At 31.1% G+C, this 17,688-nt stretch overlaps 5 protein-coding genes across 7 annotated transcripts in view; 2 read left to right on the forward strand and 3 right to left on the reverse strand.

Annotated features, from left to right (window-relative positions):
* Positions 1-314: 314 nt before the first annotated feature.
* Positions 315-2,706, reverse strand: LOC108733347 (translation initiation factor eIF-2B subunit delta). 2 transcript variants are annotated; one of them, XM_018464456.2, is made up of 4 exons: positions 2,568-2,706; positions 1,556-2,510; positions 649-1,010; positions 315-595 (listed from the first exon to the last, which is right to left on the reverse strand). In XM_018464456.2, exons 1-4 carry the CDS (start codon positions 2,587-2,589, stop codon positions 399-401), a joined length of 1,536 nt encoding a protein of 511 aa, XP_018319958.1. In that variant the 5' UTR covers positions 2,590-2,706; the 3' UTR covers positions 315-398. The 2 variants fall into 2 exon arrangements, with proteins under 2 accessions (XP_018319958.1, XP_018319957.1); XM_018464455.2 differs by having other exon boundaries at positions 1,556-2,513.
* Positions 2,707-2,959: 253 nt separating this feature from the next.
* LOC108733346 (cleft lip and palate transmembrane protein 1 homolog) lies at positions 2,960-5,298 on the forward strand. The gene is made up of 2 exons (XM_018464454.1): positions 2,960-3,216; positions 3,288-5,298. The coding sequence occupies exons 1-2, from the start codon at positions 3,148-3,150 to the stop codon at positions 5,010-5,012; spliced, it is 1,794 nt and encodes a 597-aa protein (XP_018319956.1). The 5' UTR covers positions 2,960-3,147; the 3' UTR covers positions 5,013-5,298.
* LOC108733348 (splicing factor 3B subunit 4) lies at positions 5,138-6,762 on the reverse strand. The gene is made up of 2 exons (XM_018464457.1): positions 6,054-6,762; positions 5,138-5,977 (listed from the first exon to the last, which is right to left on the reverse strand). The coding sequence occupies exons 1-2, from the start codon at positions 6,760-6,762 to the stop codon at positions 5,505-5,507; spliced, it is 1,182 nt and encodes a 393-aa protein (XP_018319959.1). The 3' UTR covers positions 5,138-5,504.
* Positions 6,763-7,364: 602 nt separating this feature from the next.
* Positions 7,365-9,107, reverse strand: LOC108733340. The gene is made up of 2 exons (XM_018464444.2): positions 8,424-9,107; positions 7,365-7,945 (listed from the first exon to the last, which is right to left on the reverse strand). The coding sequence occupies exons 1-2, from the start codon at positions 8,897-8,899 to the stop codon at positions 7,549-7,551; spliced, it is 873 nt and encodes a 290-aa protein (XP_018319946.1). The 5' UTR covers positions 8,900-9,107; the 3' UTR covers positions 7,365-7,548.
* Positions 9,108-9,588: 481 nt separating this feature from the next.
* The window catches only part of LOC108733339 (ATP-binding cassette sub-family G member 4), a 23,074-nt gene continuing 14,974 nt past the window's right edge, over positions 9,589-17,688 (forward strand). Inside the window, exons 1-2 of one of the 2 annotated variants that reach the window (XM_018464443.2) lie at positions 9,589-9,685; positions 15,040-15,161. In XM_018464443.2, coding sequence (XP_018319945.1) covers positions 9,654-9,685; positions 15,040-15,161 — 154 coding nt within the window. In that variant the 5' untranslated portion in view covers positions 9,589-9,653. Of the gene's footprint in view, positions 9,686-14,983; positions 15,162-17,688 lie in introns of those variants that run through there. The other variant, XM_018464442.2, reaches the window with a different exon arrangement.

Raw genomic sequence — 17,688 nt, forward strand, 5'->3', positions numbered from 1 at the left:
AATTGAACTTCGTCGCTGTGTTACGTAAATCAAGACGAAAGTGCAGTCTCGTTTTAAATAAAGAATTGGCAGGTAATCACATCGTTTTTTTTTTTTTTTACATTTTAAGTACAATACAATTGTTTATTGTAATATTTGTAGTGTATGGTCTGGATGTGATGCCATCATTTCATCAGGACCAAACGAAAGACGCAAAGGGCAAAGGTAATTTTACAAATTGGCCTCCGCCTCCGTTACCCCACGATTTGTTGAACAATACGAAAAGTTTGACACCCCCCAAACCAGACACACCAAATATGGACGTAAGTTTATTTATTTATTTATTTATATATTGCTATGTAATAAAAATAAATAGATCAAAATAGAAGCTGCTCAAGTATTAGCCATTGACAACTGTGTCACTTTTTCGACTTTTCAAGATCTATACGTAAAATGACGGGTACACTTGTGCAAGGCAAAATAGCAAGTTCGGTGGCAACAGCTGTCACCAAGTCTGGTGGGGTAACATCATACATTAAATTTAAATGAGTCAATTTCGCATTCACGTTATCTGCTTGTTTCTTCTCAGATGGCCTTATTAACTCGTTGGGATCTCCTAATAATTTAATCTTTATAAAAAAAAATAATAAGAACAAATAAAAGACATACCAATCTCATTAAAAACTATGGAGTCAGTTTGAACTCTCTCACAGAACTTGTACGTTTCACAACAAACAAGAACGGGTTTACTGTATGTCTTTGCAATAAGAGCTATTTGTGCAGTTCCTATTCGGGACATAACATAACCATTTGCTAGAAGAGCATGGACGCCCAAAAGTACTTTAGTAGCTTTATTCATTACAAAACTAATAGCGTTTATCAGTACATAAGTGCATTCAATTCCAGCATTAACCAGTCTACGAAGCATTTCTTTTCCTTCAAAAAGGGGATTAGCATCTACTACAATAACCCTGAACTGCTTTTTGTTTTTATTGTGTGCTTCTAATAATATTCGTAGAACTAACGACGAGCTAAAAATTCATGAAATGATTCAATTTATTATTTATTTACCCAGTTTATGTATAACAAACTGTCCCCTACTTATAGAATTTTATGTATCAATGTAAATTGATTATAAATCAATAAGATTATGAAATATACTTTTCTTTGATAATTGTATGGGAACTTTAACAACAACTTTATATTATTTTTATGTTCTAATACCACTTAACTATCAAATTATATGTAGCTGACTAAATTTGGTCAAGCAGTTTTTGCAAAAAAAGTCCATTGGTTTTTCATTTTTAATTAAAAATGATTTCATAAAAAGGTGACTAACTACTGAGTATGATTATTAGTAACTTATAGTACTTCCATTTACTTGGCCTTCATCATTGGAGGAAACCAACAATGAAAATCTAAAATAGGTCCTATTTTATAAAAGGAGCTCCAATTACTTGATTAAATGTAATATGTATTTGTGAAGTAATTCAGCCTTCCAAAACTAAACTTTTCTTAACATTAAGAGAGAGGTATAAAGTAAAAGAAAAATATAAATAAAATAAAGTAAAATTACCAGCCATAAGTAAGTATAGTGTCACCATTAGATATTTTTCCTTCTACCTTCATACTTATTGCCTCCCCTGCTTTTCCAATTTCATCGTGCATGTAATCATCTATCCATTTAATTAAACTGTTCTTCTTTTCAATATCTTGAAGATTTGTCTTCAGCTCAGCCAGAACCAATTTAAAATATCTAAGGACATTGGTCATTGAGACAGCAATAGGTCTATATATTTGAAGATAATTAACACAATTTTGCAATGCTACTTCTAAAGATCTACAAAACTCCTGCTCTGGGGGGCTTTCAAAACTTTCTATTAGAGACTTAAGAGCTGAAAGAAGAGCCAAACATCTTGCATTTGAACCTAAAATTGTTTTTGATGCATACTGAGCTCCTAATCTAACAAATGCTGGGTGAACTTCTTCCACTACTACGCTCCCTTTCTCTTTTGTTGCAACAGACAGATGACTAAATAACTGAACTTTAGTTTCTTTTGGTTTTATAATTTTCTGGGCAACTTTAAGTTTAGGTTTTTTTTCAACTTTAGGCTTTTCCTTATCTTTAGATACTATCTGAGGTTTTTTCTCATCAGCTTTATCTATTTTCTCTTGAGTTTTTTGCTGTTTTGCTAATCTCTGGGCTTCTTGAATTGCTCGACGTTGAGCTCTTACTTCAGCTTTACTTAATTCACCTTTGATATCTACATTTTTTGTTCTATCTATACTCGGTTTGTCTTCAGAAGGTTCACTTTTAAAATGTTTTTCTACAGTAACCACTTGTGGCTTGTTTTGAGTAGGACATTTTACATTTTCATTACTCTTGAAAACTACATCTTTCTTAATATCTTTTGTATTAGTAATATGTATATTATTTAAAATTTCGTTGGGAGAAGTTCCTGCAGTTTTTGCACTAACTTTTAAAGCTCGTCTTTGTTTTTTCGTTAACCCATCTCCACCAACTTTTTGATCTGCTAAAATAAAACGACTTAACTAAAGTTATACCTTATACTATGAGAACTATACACCTTTTTCTTTGTCCTGGTTCATTTTTTATTTTTAGTTTATTTATTAATATAGTAATCGATTTGTTTGAATTAATGCAAAACTAGCCATATAAAACTATAACATTAACAAAGGCTGTCGAAAATATCAAGGTCATTGAAAACATCTTTAAAAATGTAAGTGGCAAAATAATCGCCTTAAGGATATCATCCACATAATTAATTTACATTTTTTTTAAAATGTGTAGTTGATTAATTATTATGAACAATAAAATTATACTTTGATAATGTTAAAACAACTGCCTTATTTTAAAAAAACTCAAACTATTTCTGAGAAATTCTATTACTTTCTATTCTCGACTGAGGTTATTTAACCATAATTATGTATTGAATTAGTGACGTTTGTCATTTTTGCTTGTCAAAATTAAATTTAATTAATTATTTGGTGTACCTGCTGTAATTGTATCACAGGTATCCTTGCGGAATATTATTTGTTACAACGTTTTCACGTTAAAATAATTTTATATGTCTACAGTAGTTGAAGACAAACGTAATTCAAGTCATCATAGTATAATTAATAAATTACAAATTGATTGTTTTTAATATGCCAGAAAACGAGGTACAGTTAAATCAAAACCAACCTATTAATGAGAATGCAGAAACTGAAAATGCGGTAAGTCTTATAGGAATATAATTATACAGTAATTGTTAATAAAACTTGATGAAATATAATGTGATTTTTAGGTCAGTCAAGCAGAGCCAGAAAGGCAACCTTCCAGATTTCAATCATTTGTATCTATTTTAAAGCCAATACTTGTTCGTATTTTAATAATTTATTTTATAACGTCTTTTTTTCGACTCCGTTCTCCACCACCTACAACAGTAAATGTAACTGGAACACCAGGCAGTGAATCAGGTGTGGGACCAGCAAAAAACTTATTTCCAAATGGAACAAGAATGTCTCTTTTTGTGTACATAACAGAAAACGAAACTAATGAAAATTTTCATGTAGAAAATTTAGTGTGGGTGAAGAAAAACTTAATATATGGAGACTGGACTTCAGGGGAAAACAACGATGGCATTTATGCACATGAAACCGAAATTCCAATTACACAGCATTTACAAAATAATGGTTCTCTATATCTACATAGTTACATTACCAAACTAGGTGAATCACCTGACCCCAAATCACAAGATTATGGAAGAAATAAAATTTTATATGCTAAATATCAATTGAATAAGTTTAAGAAACTTAAATCAAAGTCTACTAAAAATTTAATTACTGGGCAAAGTGAAGAACCTAAAATAGTTGATGAAAAAATTGTTTCACATTGGCATCCAAATATAACATTGAACATAGTAGTTGACTTTACTGGGTGGACCTATGGTACAGTGCCTACACCATTAGATGAATATATTAAATTTACCGATAATGGGAGATTGTACAAGCCAGTATTATTTCCAAATGATTTTTGGAATCTTGCAAAAGATTATAAGCCACTTAATGAAAGTTTAAAGTTCCACATAACATTTCAACCAATCTCTTTATTCAGGTGGCAATTGTATGCTGCCCAAAATCTCCGTCATAAATGGAGTATGTGGGATGAAAATGAAACAGATAATGATGATGAACAAGACACCTTAAAGCAGACATTGTTGGAAACAAACCCCTATTTATTAGCTCTTACTATAGCTGTCTCATTATTACATTCTGTTTTTGAACTGCTTGCTTTCAAAAATGATATTCAGTTTTGGAATAATCGCAATTCTTTGGAAGGTCTTTCAGTCAGATCGATCATTTTTGGAGTTTTTCAATCCTTAATTGTTCTATTGTATGTATTAGATAATGATACAAACATGTTAATCCGTATAGGGTGTTTTGGTGGATTGTGTATCGAATTATGGAAAATTACCAAAGTAATTGATATAAAAAGGGTAGATGGCAAAATTAAATTTCAAAACAAAAGTTCATATATAGAGAGCAGTACTAAAACCTATGACGATCTCGCATTTAAATATTTGTCGTGGGTCTGCTTCCCGCTACTTTTAGGATATGGAGTCTATGCTCTAATTTACCTTGAGCATAAGGGATGGTATTCATTCATTTTAGATATGCTGTATGGATATCTTTTAACTTTTGGTTTTATAATGATGACCCCACAGCTTTTTATAAATTATAAACTCAAATCAGTCGCCCATCTTCCATGGAGAATGTTAACTTACAAATTTTTAAATACTTTCATTGATGACATGTTTGCTTTTGTAATAAAAATGCCAACGTTATACAGACTAGGATGTTTCCGCGATGACATAGTATTCCTTGTTTTCTTGTACCAAAGATGGATTTATCGTGTAGATAAAACAAGAAGAAACGAATTCGGTTATGCCGCTGAGCCCCTAGAAGAATCTGTTCAAAATCAACAAAAAAGTATTCAAGAAAAAACCGCAGAAGAGAAGAAAGAACAGTAACTAATATAATTCCTTAATATAAATAATATACTGAATTATTTGTTGTAGTGTTATGTATTTATTGTTATCAGTGATAGTGATTGTTTGTATAATTCCGGCATAAAAGCACAACAATAAAATCTATGTAAATGTTCAAAAAGATGATTTATTTTAGCATAAAAGGTAATGTAACCGTATAAAGGATCTTATTTGTATTTTACACAATTCAGCTATATCTAAACAATTCCTAAAATAAGAACAAGGTCACAAAACGAATATTTAATTAATGCTACTTAAAAAAAAAAAATTGAAACCGAAAACATCTCAAGTACTACGGAAATTAAAAAAAAAAACGAATGAATAATTTTACAATTAATACAAAACTCTGTAATTCATTTAATTCTATAAAAAAATACAAATATGACCTAATTTTTAATTGTCCTTGATTTAATCACCTTAGCGTTTCTTCATATCGTAATCGATTCAACTTGAAATACTATTAGTGCCAATTTTTTACCAATTTCCTTCAGTATAATTTCCATCGAATTGATTGGGAGGAGGTGGCGGTGGACCACGTGGTGGAAATGGAGGTCTTCCGGGTGCTCCGAAAGGCGGTGGTGGTCTCCAATTTGGGGGTGGTCTGGCTCCAGGTGGAAGCGGTGGAGGTAAATTCGGTGGCAAATTCGCTGAACCTCCTGGAGGTGGAGGACCTTGCCAGTTTGGCGGTGGAGGCATCATACGCGGTGGTGGAGGCGCATTCGGTGGTAAAGATGATGGAGGTTGGGATGTAGGAGTAGGAGGTGGTGGAGGTCTTCCTAAAGAAACCGAAGTAGGAGGCGCTGGTGGCGCACCAGGAGGCAGAGGCGGTTGAGAGGGGGGCAAAGGAGGTGGAGGAATACCAGAAGGAAAGGCAGCTGGTGGTGGAACTGGAGGAGGTGGTGGGGGCGGCATACTTGTGGGTGTCGGAGGAGGTGGAGGCATCATTCCTATAAAATGTTATATTAGTTTTTTGAAACTGGATTAATTATGATATATGTTATAGCACTTCAATTTATTAATTACCTGCTAGAATTACTGGTGGTGGTGGCGGGGCCATAGTCATAACAGGTGGCATCATATTCATAGGTGGTGCATCTGCAAATAATTGATGAGGTCGATCTGCTTGTGACAACGGGTTCTGCGCCGCAAGCAATCTTTCAGCTGCTGAGCCATGTCTTTCGCCTTTAGCATCTTTCTTAAAGGCATATGACACTGATATGGGCCTATTACACAAATACTGACCATTCATCGCCTCAATTGCTGCATCAGAAGCTTCAAAACTGGCAAAATTTATAAAGGCAAATCCTTTTGAATTTCCTGTTTCTGGATCCCTCATTATCTTAGGGGTTTGAAGTATAACTCCAAAGGCAGAAAAAGTATCATACAAAAGTTTCTCATCTACTTCAGGATCTAGATTTCCTATAAATATATTTGCCCCTACATCCAAATTCTTTTGATGAGCTGATGCCTTATTCACTCTTATAGGTTTTCCATATAACTTAATCATATTGATTATTTTAATTGCATAATCTGCATCTTCCTCTCCCATGAATTCTACAAAGCCATATCCTTGATGCATCATTGTAACCCTATCCTTTGGCATATGAACATTTACCAAAGGACCTGCTTGAACAAACAATTCCCATAATAAAGACTCTGTCACTTTATCATCTAAGCCACCAACATAAATTGTAGCATCTCTATTACGTTCTGCAATGGGTCCATTTGCCATTTTTCACTTTGTTATTTTATCACAATTTTATGTTAGCCACAATCTGAACAAATTAATCAGATATTTTAAACACTTTGCATTGTTAATTAACAATAACAACTTGTTAATCTCATACAAATGCCACTTTCGTTTAGGTATTTATATGTTAGGCATGATATAAATAAAGGGGATTTAAAATGTAAAGGGGTACATTAGAGCGATTACGGGTTTGGTTTTAATTTAATTAGGGAAAACACGACTAAATACCGATAAAAATGTCTAAAGACCGGTGTAACACAACTAGGTTATGAAGCAATTAACCACAATTAACATAAGCAATTAGGTTATGTATGAAACCACAGATTTACGTTTCATAATATTTAATATCTTTTATCTATGAGTGAAACCAGGATATTATCTATGACCAGGATCAAAGATACAAAACAGCTAGTCTGAAAAATAAAACATCTTAATTACGTCATAGGTCTAGACATTGAATGTATAGACTTATCTCCTACACGACTAAGCAGATCTCCACGGGACTTATATATCCTGATTAATGATTGTTCTTTCTAATTATATGTTACAGTTGCAGAAATACACACAAAAAATAAAACAAAAACTGGATATTTAGGACATTTATTTCTGAGAATGTACAGATGATTCACAAAATTTGCAATTGTTGTTAAAATACACTTCATTAAAGTTACCGAAAATTAAAAAAGGAAAATGGCAAAATCAGTCATATTAGAACATTTATTATAGTATTACGTAGCCTTATATTTAATACTTCATCACCTAGACACATCACAAGTCCAAATCCATATTAGGATTGGGTTCTACTTCAATTTCAATCGCAGATTTATCGCTGTCTGAAGTGTAATTATCCAATTCATCATCGTTATTATTGTTGTTGTTGTTGTCATTGCCACCATTATTTGATACCCCACTTGTACCAGGTAATGAAACTACTGGTGGTGTCCATGGGACCAATGCAGTGCATGGTCTTGCAATCTTGGACAATATCTGATGGGGTATGATTGATTCTGCTTGCAATCGCCGCATCTCATCACACATATACAATCTTTGCATTTTCTTATCTTCTGGTTCACTGCAGCTGACAGGTGTTTCTGAATTAATGTGCAGTCGACTCATACTCTCTGCCATCTTTTCTTCTGTAATGTGTTGTTTAAATGGTGGCAAGCTATCAAAATGAAATATGCTATAACACGGAGAGTGAAAAACATATTGGATTGTTATTTTAAAATCCCCTACGAGTTACACTAGAAAGCCACATGAAAAAACTTACTACCTTTTTGTATAAAACTGAAATCATCCAGTTAATCAGAATGCGCATTCTAGACACCAAGCAGTAATCCTTAAAGTGCAATTATTCTATAACAGATAAAGATTAAAGTTATTACTTGTGGTAGTAGTATCTGATCTAAAAACACCAGCCCTAAGACCAAACTTCAGTATCTTTTAGAAGTTAAATAGTTCTTCAAATTACCATTCCTCTTTGAATTAAGGAATTGAGGTATTCAGTTTTTAAGCAACTTTTACCTATTACCTTCATGATAATACCTGTAGTACTGCAATTGTCACTTTTAACTGTTAAGTAGAATGCGCATTAAAAACAACAAGGAAAAGGTGCATCTAGTACTATATTGTACCATACTTACTCAATAGATTCTGGTTTACGTTTGCATCTATAAATATCCCTCATAAATTTACTTGATTCACTGAAAGCACCATTCAGTTTTTCTGTGAAATTATTCAAGTTTTTCTGGTAACTTGGTTGAGTAAAAGCATCATTAGCAAAGGGGAAGTGCACAACTGAACTAGATGGTAACCCTTGTGGTGCATTAGATTGTGATGAAGAAAATAAGAAGCTGTTTGAAGTGCTGCTTAATAAGTTTGGCAAATTAAATTGGAAAGGTCCAGAAGCTGGAACTTGACACTGATCGTAGATCCCCATTTGGAAAGGACTGTAATTTTCATTGTATCGCGAGAATCCAAGTTCATCAGGATTTGGAGCAGTCACTGGTTCTTGTTGCGAATGCATTCCGAATTCAGGATTTGAGAAACAACTGTTTGTGTATTCCGATAATGTCTGAGGAAAACGCTTATTGTATGGGTCACCAGTCATAATATTCATAATATTGACTCCCGGTTCGAACTCACAGGCGTTTTTGTATTTTGCACACAAACAACAAATCCTTTGCTTAACGCAAATTCAAAAGTTAAACATATCCAACACACGTTAATACAATCTGACACCTTTTTTTCTTACTAATCACGAAAAACAATAACCACTCTCGTAAACAAACGACAGCACCGTGGAACTAGTAAAACTGCAAAAGCGCAACAGCTGACCTTTTATAGTGTTATAGAAATTTCTGGAATATTCTAGTTTTGATAAAGTAATTCATCTACTAGTCGTAAGATGTCGGCAGGTAAGTTTTACGGCGGGACTTTACAAAACTTATTAAACGTGTATCGCTCAGTGTTCAACAATAAATAAGAAAAACATACGTATTGCAGAGAAATAAAAAATAATTTAAAGTAAAGCGAAAGACTACTAAAAGCTGAAACATTTAAGGGGTAAATAAAATGTTATTAAAGAATATTTTTGAACATAATGGCAGATTTCAATTTTTTTTACTGCGATAGAATACTCTTAATAGAAAACGAGTTATTCATGCTAAGTTTACAATATTTTACATCTATGCATTGTGCAATTTAATTTTATTTATGCTGGTAAAAGTTTAACTGAACAAACAAGAAGCTGTACTTTTTTAACAGGGTCATCCGCGTTCAGTACAACAGGTTTCAAAGAAATTCTCAGTAATTCATAAGACAGTGCACAAGAAATTGTGGAAGTAATCAGTGTGTGACAGTAAAAGAGAGAAATGGATAAATTATTTAGTTTTGCCAACAACAGGTACTTATTAATTTACTACACTTTGAAATAACGATTTGGATTGTTATTTTCTATTTTCGCAAAAAAGAAACGGCTACATTAATACCTCTTCTTATATGCAAGGGTATTTTGTATCTGTTGTAGGAAATAAGTCAAGGTACTAAACAGAAAAAAAATTAATAAAAACCTAGTAAATTCAATTCAACACAGAAGCAAATAAAACAATCCTTTGGAGTTCATTTTTGATTTCTGTAATTACTTATCAAATAACTTTTGGCGACATGATTCTCTCTTCAAACCTGTTATTGGTGACGCAATATTCCTATTTTCACTTTTATTTGTTAAAATAGAAAGCAAAATCATTATGCGTATAACGAATAGTGTAAAATTAGTACCAAAAATTAGAATACAACAGGAACAATTACTTACGTATATACTTTAATACTTATGCTACATTGATTTTTGAAAAAAACTTATTTTGTGCAAACGAAGAAGTTTAATCAGTTCGTTAACCTAAGTAACAAAAAATTATTATACTTCATTTGTGTTTTCGACTTTTATGTACGCTGTCGTAAATGTGCTTTGTCAACAATAAAAAATATAGTAATTAAAAAATACCATCTTCTCTTTAAAATATAAAAAATAATCAGACCTTAACAAAAATATGTTGTCACATGTGCTTTCTATAATTATTAATACGTAATTTTAAAATTTCTGCAAAGGTATAACAATCAACTTCAAAAAACATTTACAGGAACGGTTGTTTTTCAGTTTTCAAATTATACTATTTATAAATGATAATTCCTAAAAGTTCGCATACTTATGCACGATCTATTTGATGTCCCAAAATGATTTGCCCTAATGCATACTGAAATAATCATACGGTTATTATCGGAATAGACTTTGAAACGGAAGCTACCAGAATTTATAATCGCATTAATAACTAACTAACAATACTAATTACAAAACATAAATGACGTTATAGCAGTGCCTGGACCTAAAAACGAACATTTTTAACGACCTTTTTGAAATTAATGCTTAGGCATAACTACACTAGCATTAAGTTGTTTGTACGTAAACTAAACGAATTTGATAGCTTCTTTGAAACTGTTTTTTCATTTTACTTGTAACTTTTAAACAAAAAGAAAATTTGTAACGTTTTTAGGTTTTGCATTATCAGATTTTCAATGAACCATTAGGTAGAGTGCCTCGTAAACCAGTTCTGATGTTTTTTTATTTTAAAACAAGTTTACAGTTTCTTCCGAACAAAAACATAAGTATCTTTTTAGTTGTGATGAGAGAAAATATATGTTTAAAAGTAACAAGTTTATTTAATTGCTATGAAATTATAAGAAATATTTGTGATTTTGAAAATGACAAGTAATCATTTAATTATTATTAATATTACTTTCACCCCCTTAAAGGGTGTGAATGTATAAAAAACGAATGTTTACTTTTTGCACTGCTAGTAATTGGTGTAATTAATATAGTCAAAACATCATGATTCGAACCTCGTACATGGAACCAATTATGTTCGAGTTAGAGAAAATTCAAATTAACAGAATGTTAGACAATAATCAGTAAATCGTTTGTATTGTCTTTTTCTACCGTAACCAAATCGCTTTTTTCCCTGTATTCCAAAATATAATACTTGAAAGTAGGGATGCACCGGATAATGATTAGAGCCGGGTAGCGGATAACTGGGTACCCGGTATAAGCAGTGCCGATATTTCTATTTCGGTATTCTACACGGAGAAAACTATTTTTTTATGACAACGAAAAAATTACAATTTTCGATTGTAAATGACTGAATTTGCCGTAGAAACAGTAGAATTTATTAGGTAACTTGTAACAATCTCGACTTTTGACATGTTTCTTTAAAAATTATTTCAACTTTCTTAATTATTGCAATTAAGTTTGTAATATCAACTAAAATACCTAGTAAATTTAATTCTGCTGGGATTTTATTTTTACAAATTCGGGTCCAAATTGTAATTTTTATTATTTTCACTTACGAAGCAACGGGATAGTAGGATAAATTGTAAATATCGTTTTAATGTTTATGTAAATTTTTGTTTTTAATTTTCTCCGTGTCTATATAGAGCCTCCAATCATTTTTCGCTTATCAGTCGAACCTAGAGTTACAACAAAACTGACAAAAGTATTATAGACATTCAACGACAAATTAGCGTCAAACTATATAGCTCTTTCAGTATTTCTCTACGTCATTTCTGTTTTTCATAATATAATACTTGAAAGTTTGTGGTTGTAATAGTTCTGTTTAAAAACTGGAGCCTCCGATTATTTATCGCTGCGGCTGATTTCTCCAAAGAAAATCAATTAGATAACTTATACATTCGAAATTTGAGTTAGAAAAAAATGAATGTGAAAAAATATGTCAGATGAACAAAGAAATAATGTATAATAAGCTAGCACGACAGAGTTATTTTTCTTATTTCTAAGGTGCATTACAATTTGTCGTTAATTTGTTACTAAAACCAAAAATTTGTCGTTCCAGGCGGTTACTGGGAAATAGACAAATTGGTACAAAACGTGCACCACATATAGCGTATCTCCAAGTAGAAACACCGTAGAGAAATGCAGTGAAGACTGTAATTTGTCGCTGAAATATGGTTCTTTTATTCATTTTGTCGCCGCGCATCCAGCCTCTACCCGATCAGCGAAAAACGATTGGAAAATTACCATAATTTATCGCTAATTTATCAATGCTTTTTCTATTGCCCTGTATGCTATGTGTAGTGGCAGTTGACGGTCCTCTAATCATTTTTCTATGATCAGATTGAGGCTGGAGTCGCGACAAAATAGGCAAAAGTATCATTTACATTCAGCGACAATTTAGCGTCAAATCATAGCCCTTACAGTATTTCTATCTAGAGGTACGTTACGTGTATTTTGGGGCATTTTAGAAATGTGAAATACAACTTTGTGGTGCTACATATGTAGATAAAAGAATACTCAAGTTAGAGAAGATTTTATAGGAGTTACAGAAGTTCGATTGCAGTATTAAATTCTAAAACTTGTTATTAACTGATGTTCACGTAATTCGTTCAAAGTTTTATTTAACATTTGGGCATTTCTGTGGATATCTACTAATACTTTTAAAACAACATTAACATGCTTCAGACTGCTCGTGTGACGCACAAACTTTTATTCCACGTATTGCTCATGCACGTGAACATCCACACGACGATCTTTTGAATCATTTAATTATATTTATTATGAATTATAATGTATATCCTTGACGATTATGTTTTCAAGAACTGTATGCTAAGTACGAAGGGTATAAATAGTAAATAAAATATTATCATTATACGAGAAACACAAGAATGTTTTCACAAATATTTACTGTCAAGAGAATATTGTTTCGGCCGATACGACTATTCTGTTTAAATTTGAAAAAAATTTCCATCTGTTAAGTTGGAAAATTGGGGGATGATGAAAAAATTACTTGAAGAGATGATGCAGCTTCGTTATTATTATTTGATTTTGTTAATTTTTCAGTTTAAATTTGCACGTATATGTCAGCAAAGCATTGAAACCGGTTTTTATACGTCGGTATATTTTAATTACTTTATATGTAGGAAACGTCACAGAAATTGCAACATTATTAATAATAATTAATATTTGATAAGCATCATTTTTGAACGTACGGTTGANTTCCTTTGTCTTTGAACTTATCAACTTAATAATTTTTACAGTAAAGAGTTATTCACCTTGTAAGCTCAGAAATTATTTAATTTTTATTGCTTAGCATGTTTATAAATTTAATGCTGCTAAATTTATCTCTATTGTTAATAAAAGGTGGTCTGTAAAATAATTATATAAACATCTTTTTTAGTTTGCTCTTTAAGGTATTATCTGTTAAATATAATTGTAAAAGTGTATTAAGATTCAAAAGATTCCTAAATTAATTTTTTTCAGTCATAACAAAATTTTATTCAGATTATATCGTTAGTAATAGTCATATTTGTACTTCAAATTACTTAACAATGCTATTGTGAACATCAAAATGCAAAATATGTTGAAAACTACGATTCTGATTTTTCGGATCCATTACAAAAACGTCTTTTAGGACTGCAAACTTAATTTTGAGCCGCTAGTATTCTATCCAGAGCTAAAGCGTGTGCAAAAGAAATTTTATATCAAGGGTAAATTTCTATTTTATTAAAATCTACTTTTTAAGTGGTAAATTAGGCTAAAAAATTGTGAAAAATGAAAAAAAATTATCTCTTAACTTCAGTAAGTTATTGTTTGTGAATTTTGATCAAAAGACAAGAAAAAAGAAATCGTCTTTTGATCATCAAAGTATCTTTTCCTAACAATTTTTAATTTGCCCCATCAATTTAATTATGTAATAAGAGACAAAAAAATAAAATGTTTTATCATTTTCAAAATCTTAAAAAGTAGATTTAATTTAATGGAATTTAAGACACATTTTTGTGCTTTGGGACATGGGAGCTTGTACTAGTTGAACTACAAATGCCTTCGCCTCATCGTCCCTATCATAAAGTGAACCGTTAGGAGTTAGGGTTCGACAGGGCGACGCCGTTCAGTTTTTGTTGCACCGGCTGTGAAAAACTTCCGTTTTTATGGTTAAATAAAAGACGGTTGCTTTCCACAAATTTTTATTAAAAAAAATCTTGGTATTTTGGCACACGAAGGTGGTACAGGGAGAAAACTAAATTTTTATGACAACGCAAAAAGTACAATTTCGATTGTAAATGAGTGAATTTGCCGNATGTTAAGAATGCAATTTTAAATATGAAATTTTAAAATTCAAAGCGAAAAACTAAAAAAAAGATTTATTAGCAAAAATAAAGGAAATGTATTTTTATGTTTTACGAAGATTAACTGAAGCTTTATACACTGCCTGAAGCGGTATATGAATAGTTTTCGGTACCGGAAAATTACAAACACAACTTTTGTTGTTAACTATACATAAATTTCAACTGAGCAGGCGCAAAGGAGCTGTTTTAGAACAGATACTATCGTACAAAGTACACACGATACCACGATTAATCGTAAAATGAAAAGAAAAATACGTAGCCAAGCAACGAGCAACTTGGGCGAGTTGCTAGCTAGTGTTGAAAGAACATTTTGCGTTGTTATTAGTCAGCTGTCGCTGTTAGATCGTCAAGTTTTGTCGTTTTAAATTATTATTTTATTTTAATTTTTCGTTAATAAATTTCAACAACAAAGTTGATTATTAATACTGTATCGTTTCGTTATTTAACTTAAAACGACAGTAGTTTGTTATGTACTAACAGTAATCGTAAGAGTGTTCAAAAAAGAAACGAAATGAAACTCGAGAAAAGTGAAGAAATGGCTAACGAAAGTCTTTTATTACAAAATAGGGGCAGTTCCACGGTTAAAGTGCAAATCGTTCCTAAACAAAAGACTCTCACCCATCTACCTAAAAGGCCGAAAGTGGATCTAGCATTCGATAACCTTATCTACAATGTACGACAAGGCAAAAGTAAGTATTATTTTTTTTTTCAATTATTTAGTTGTTATATTTATAATTAAATGGGCATTCGTATTTTCGTATTATTGTACAAATAGTGTAAGCTTTAAGAGACATTTTTATAAAGCACCCATTTAAGTATAGGGGTCAGTAAGTGTATATTTTTCANATAAAAGTGTGGAAAATCTTGAAATTTATTTTTTTTTTAAACTGATGTCTGACACTGACGCTTAACTTTAAGACCAGAAAAGGTCAGTTTAGCACTGTTTCTATCAATGTACAACCATAAGAAACATTAAATTTCGAGTAATTGAAGAATATTACTAGGAATTCGAATTAAAAAGAAATCATATTGTAAAACTCGTAATCGAATCTCTAGTTAGAAAAGTTTCTGACGTAGAGAAATGGAGAAATTCGCAATAATAAAGGGTTTGGAATAAATGCTAAACAATATGTATGTCAGTATGTCAAGGAAACAAAAAAATATTCCAGTTAGAAAAGATTTCGGGTTATGGAAGTTCAAGTTATAGAAGATTATAATGTTTATTAAAACTATTTCCTGCTCCTTCATTCTTCGTAAAAATACAAGACGATAAAAGATAATTGTTACACTATTTTTTCGTTGTCTACAAACACAAAAAAATTTATTTGAAATTGAAAATATTTTACATTTGTAGTTAGGTTCCTACCTATTATAAATATACCTATTTTCGTTTTAATGAAATTCAAAGTGCGATTTGAATAACAAATTGTCATTGGTTTCGGTTGATAAACAATGTCATTTTCACGATAATGGATTTTTGTGACCTGATTGTGTTGGTATATTCCTTTGTCTTGACCATAGAATTTCATTATCCCAACAAAATATTTGTCGGTAACGCTTTTTTTTGTATTTATTTAGGATAGGTACAAGCATTTGTACTATGCACCATAATGGTACTTGCACAATTACTTCAGGAATGGTACTTAATGACAATAAACTTAATGACACCTGCCTGATTTGTAATTTACTACAAAGATTCCATTTTGCCTTATTATTATTACGTAAAAAAAAATATTTATAAACCTAACAATATTCTAAAAACGTAGCATTGTATGTGTGTATATATATATATATTTATTTTTTTTTAACGCTGGTTTACAATATAAAAATTTAATGGAATATTACTCGGTCCATTAATGATAAACTTGTGAGATTTTAAAACAATACAAAACAAAAAACAAACCAATAAGTAGCAATGGCATTCACTTTATGCTTTCTTGCTTTTTCATTGTTTCATACCTATCAATTTCATTTCTTCATGTGTTAAATACCTATTGTTATTACATTCACAAACTTTCTTTTTCAATTCACAAATACTGATGTGGAAAATTACAAGAATTATATATTAAATGGCTGTTTATATAGGTACATTCTGTTTGTTCAAATGTTATACGCATTTGTAAATAAATTAGGTATGTTTTTGTTACAGATATTATTAAGAAAATTTTTAATATTTGTATTGTAGCGTTATACTGCTGCAAATAATGCATTCAGGCATTTCCAAAGCATATTCAAATATTGAACCAGTGCTACAAGTAAAGTGTTTAAACAATTGAGAGCTAGTTGATGATACAAGTATAGTTATTTCGTAGAAAACGTGGAACAGTTAATTATAGGTAGTTTCAGAACGTGAAGTTGGCCTTGAAAGATAAATAGATATTTTGTATTAATTAATTTCAGTCACTTCGACTATTCTTGAAAGAACGAAATTTGTTACTATTCCTAAACAGATATTGTTTCTTTGGTCAAAGCAATAGTTATCGTAAATAAACAAATCATATTTTGAGATGCACTTTCGTATAAACTAATAATGATACTTATGTGAAAAAAAAATATGAATTTTAAGCTTTATAATGGCTCAATTCAGTGTAACTTTTATACAGCATCTATTACAATGTTTCTTAATACAATTTTAACATCCAAACATTCAGTTATGTCTAGCTTTTCTCAATTATTTTTGTTGTTTTTATATGTCTTGCTTGTTAACTGATGAAATACATAACATTGACATTTTTAACTAGATAAATAAACAAAACATTTAAATGTCATTTGAAGTTTAAAATGAACAATATTTTTTCAACATTAAAAAGTATATCTAAACCAATTATTTTTTTGCGTACGAGCAAGAATGACGTTGTTTCAAATTTGACCAAAAGGAGAACAGAATATGTTTTTGTCGAAAACGTTAGTACGGATGACCAACAAAATGTTTTATCTTCAGTTTAGGTCATAGCAGATTATCAGTTGTTTTCATGGTCATGAATTATTATGAAAAATGTTACAATGTAAGTGTAATATAAATTACAATAATTGAAATGACGTACTATTGTGATCACTAGCAATGGAAATGCCATCTCGTAATATTGTTGCAGTTCAATATGGTTTCAAGTACCTAACACTTCTTAAAATTGTTCAGGGGAGCAATTTTAACTAAAATTGTCTCATTTATTTAACGAAATGAAATAAAATATCCCAAATATAATACTTGAAAGTAGG

Source organism: Agrilus planipennis, unplaced genomic scaffold, assembly GCF_000699045.2.
Source record: "Agrilus planipennis isolate EAB-ADULT unplaced genomic scaffold, Apla_2.0 scaffold12, whole genome shotgun sequence".
In the NCBI taxonomy this organism is placed as follows: Eukaryota; Metazoa; Arthropoda; class Insecta; order Coleoptera; family Buprestidae; genus Agrilus; species Agrilus planipennis.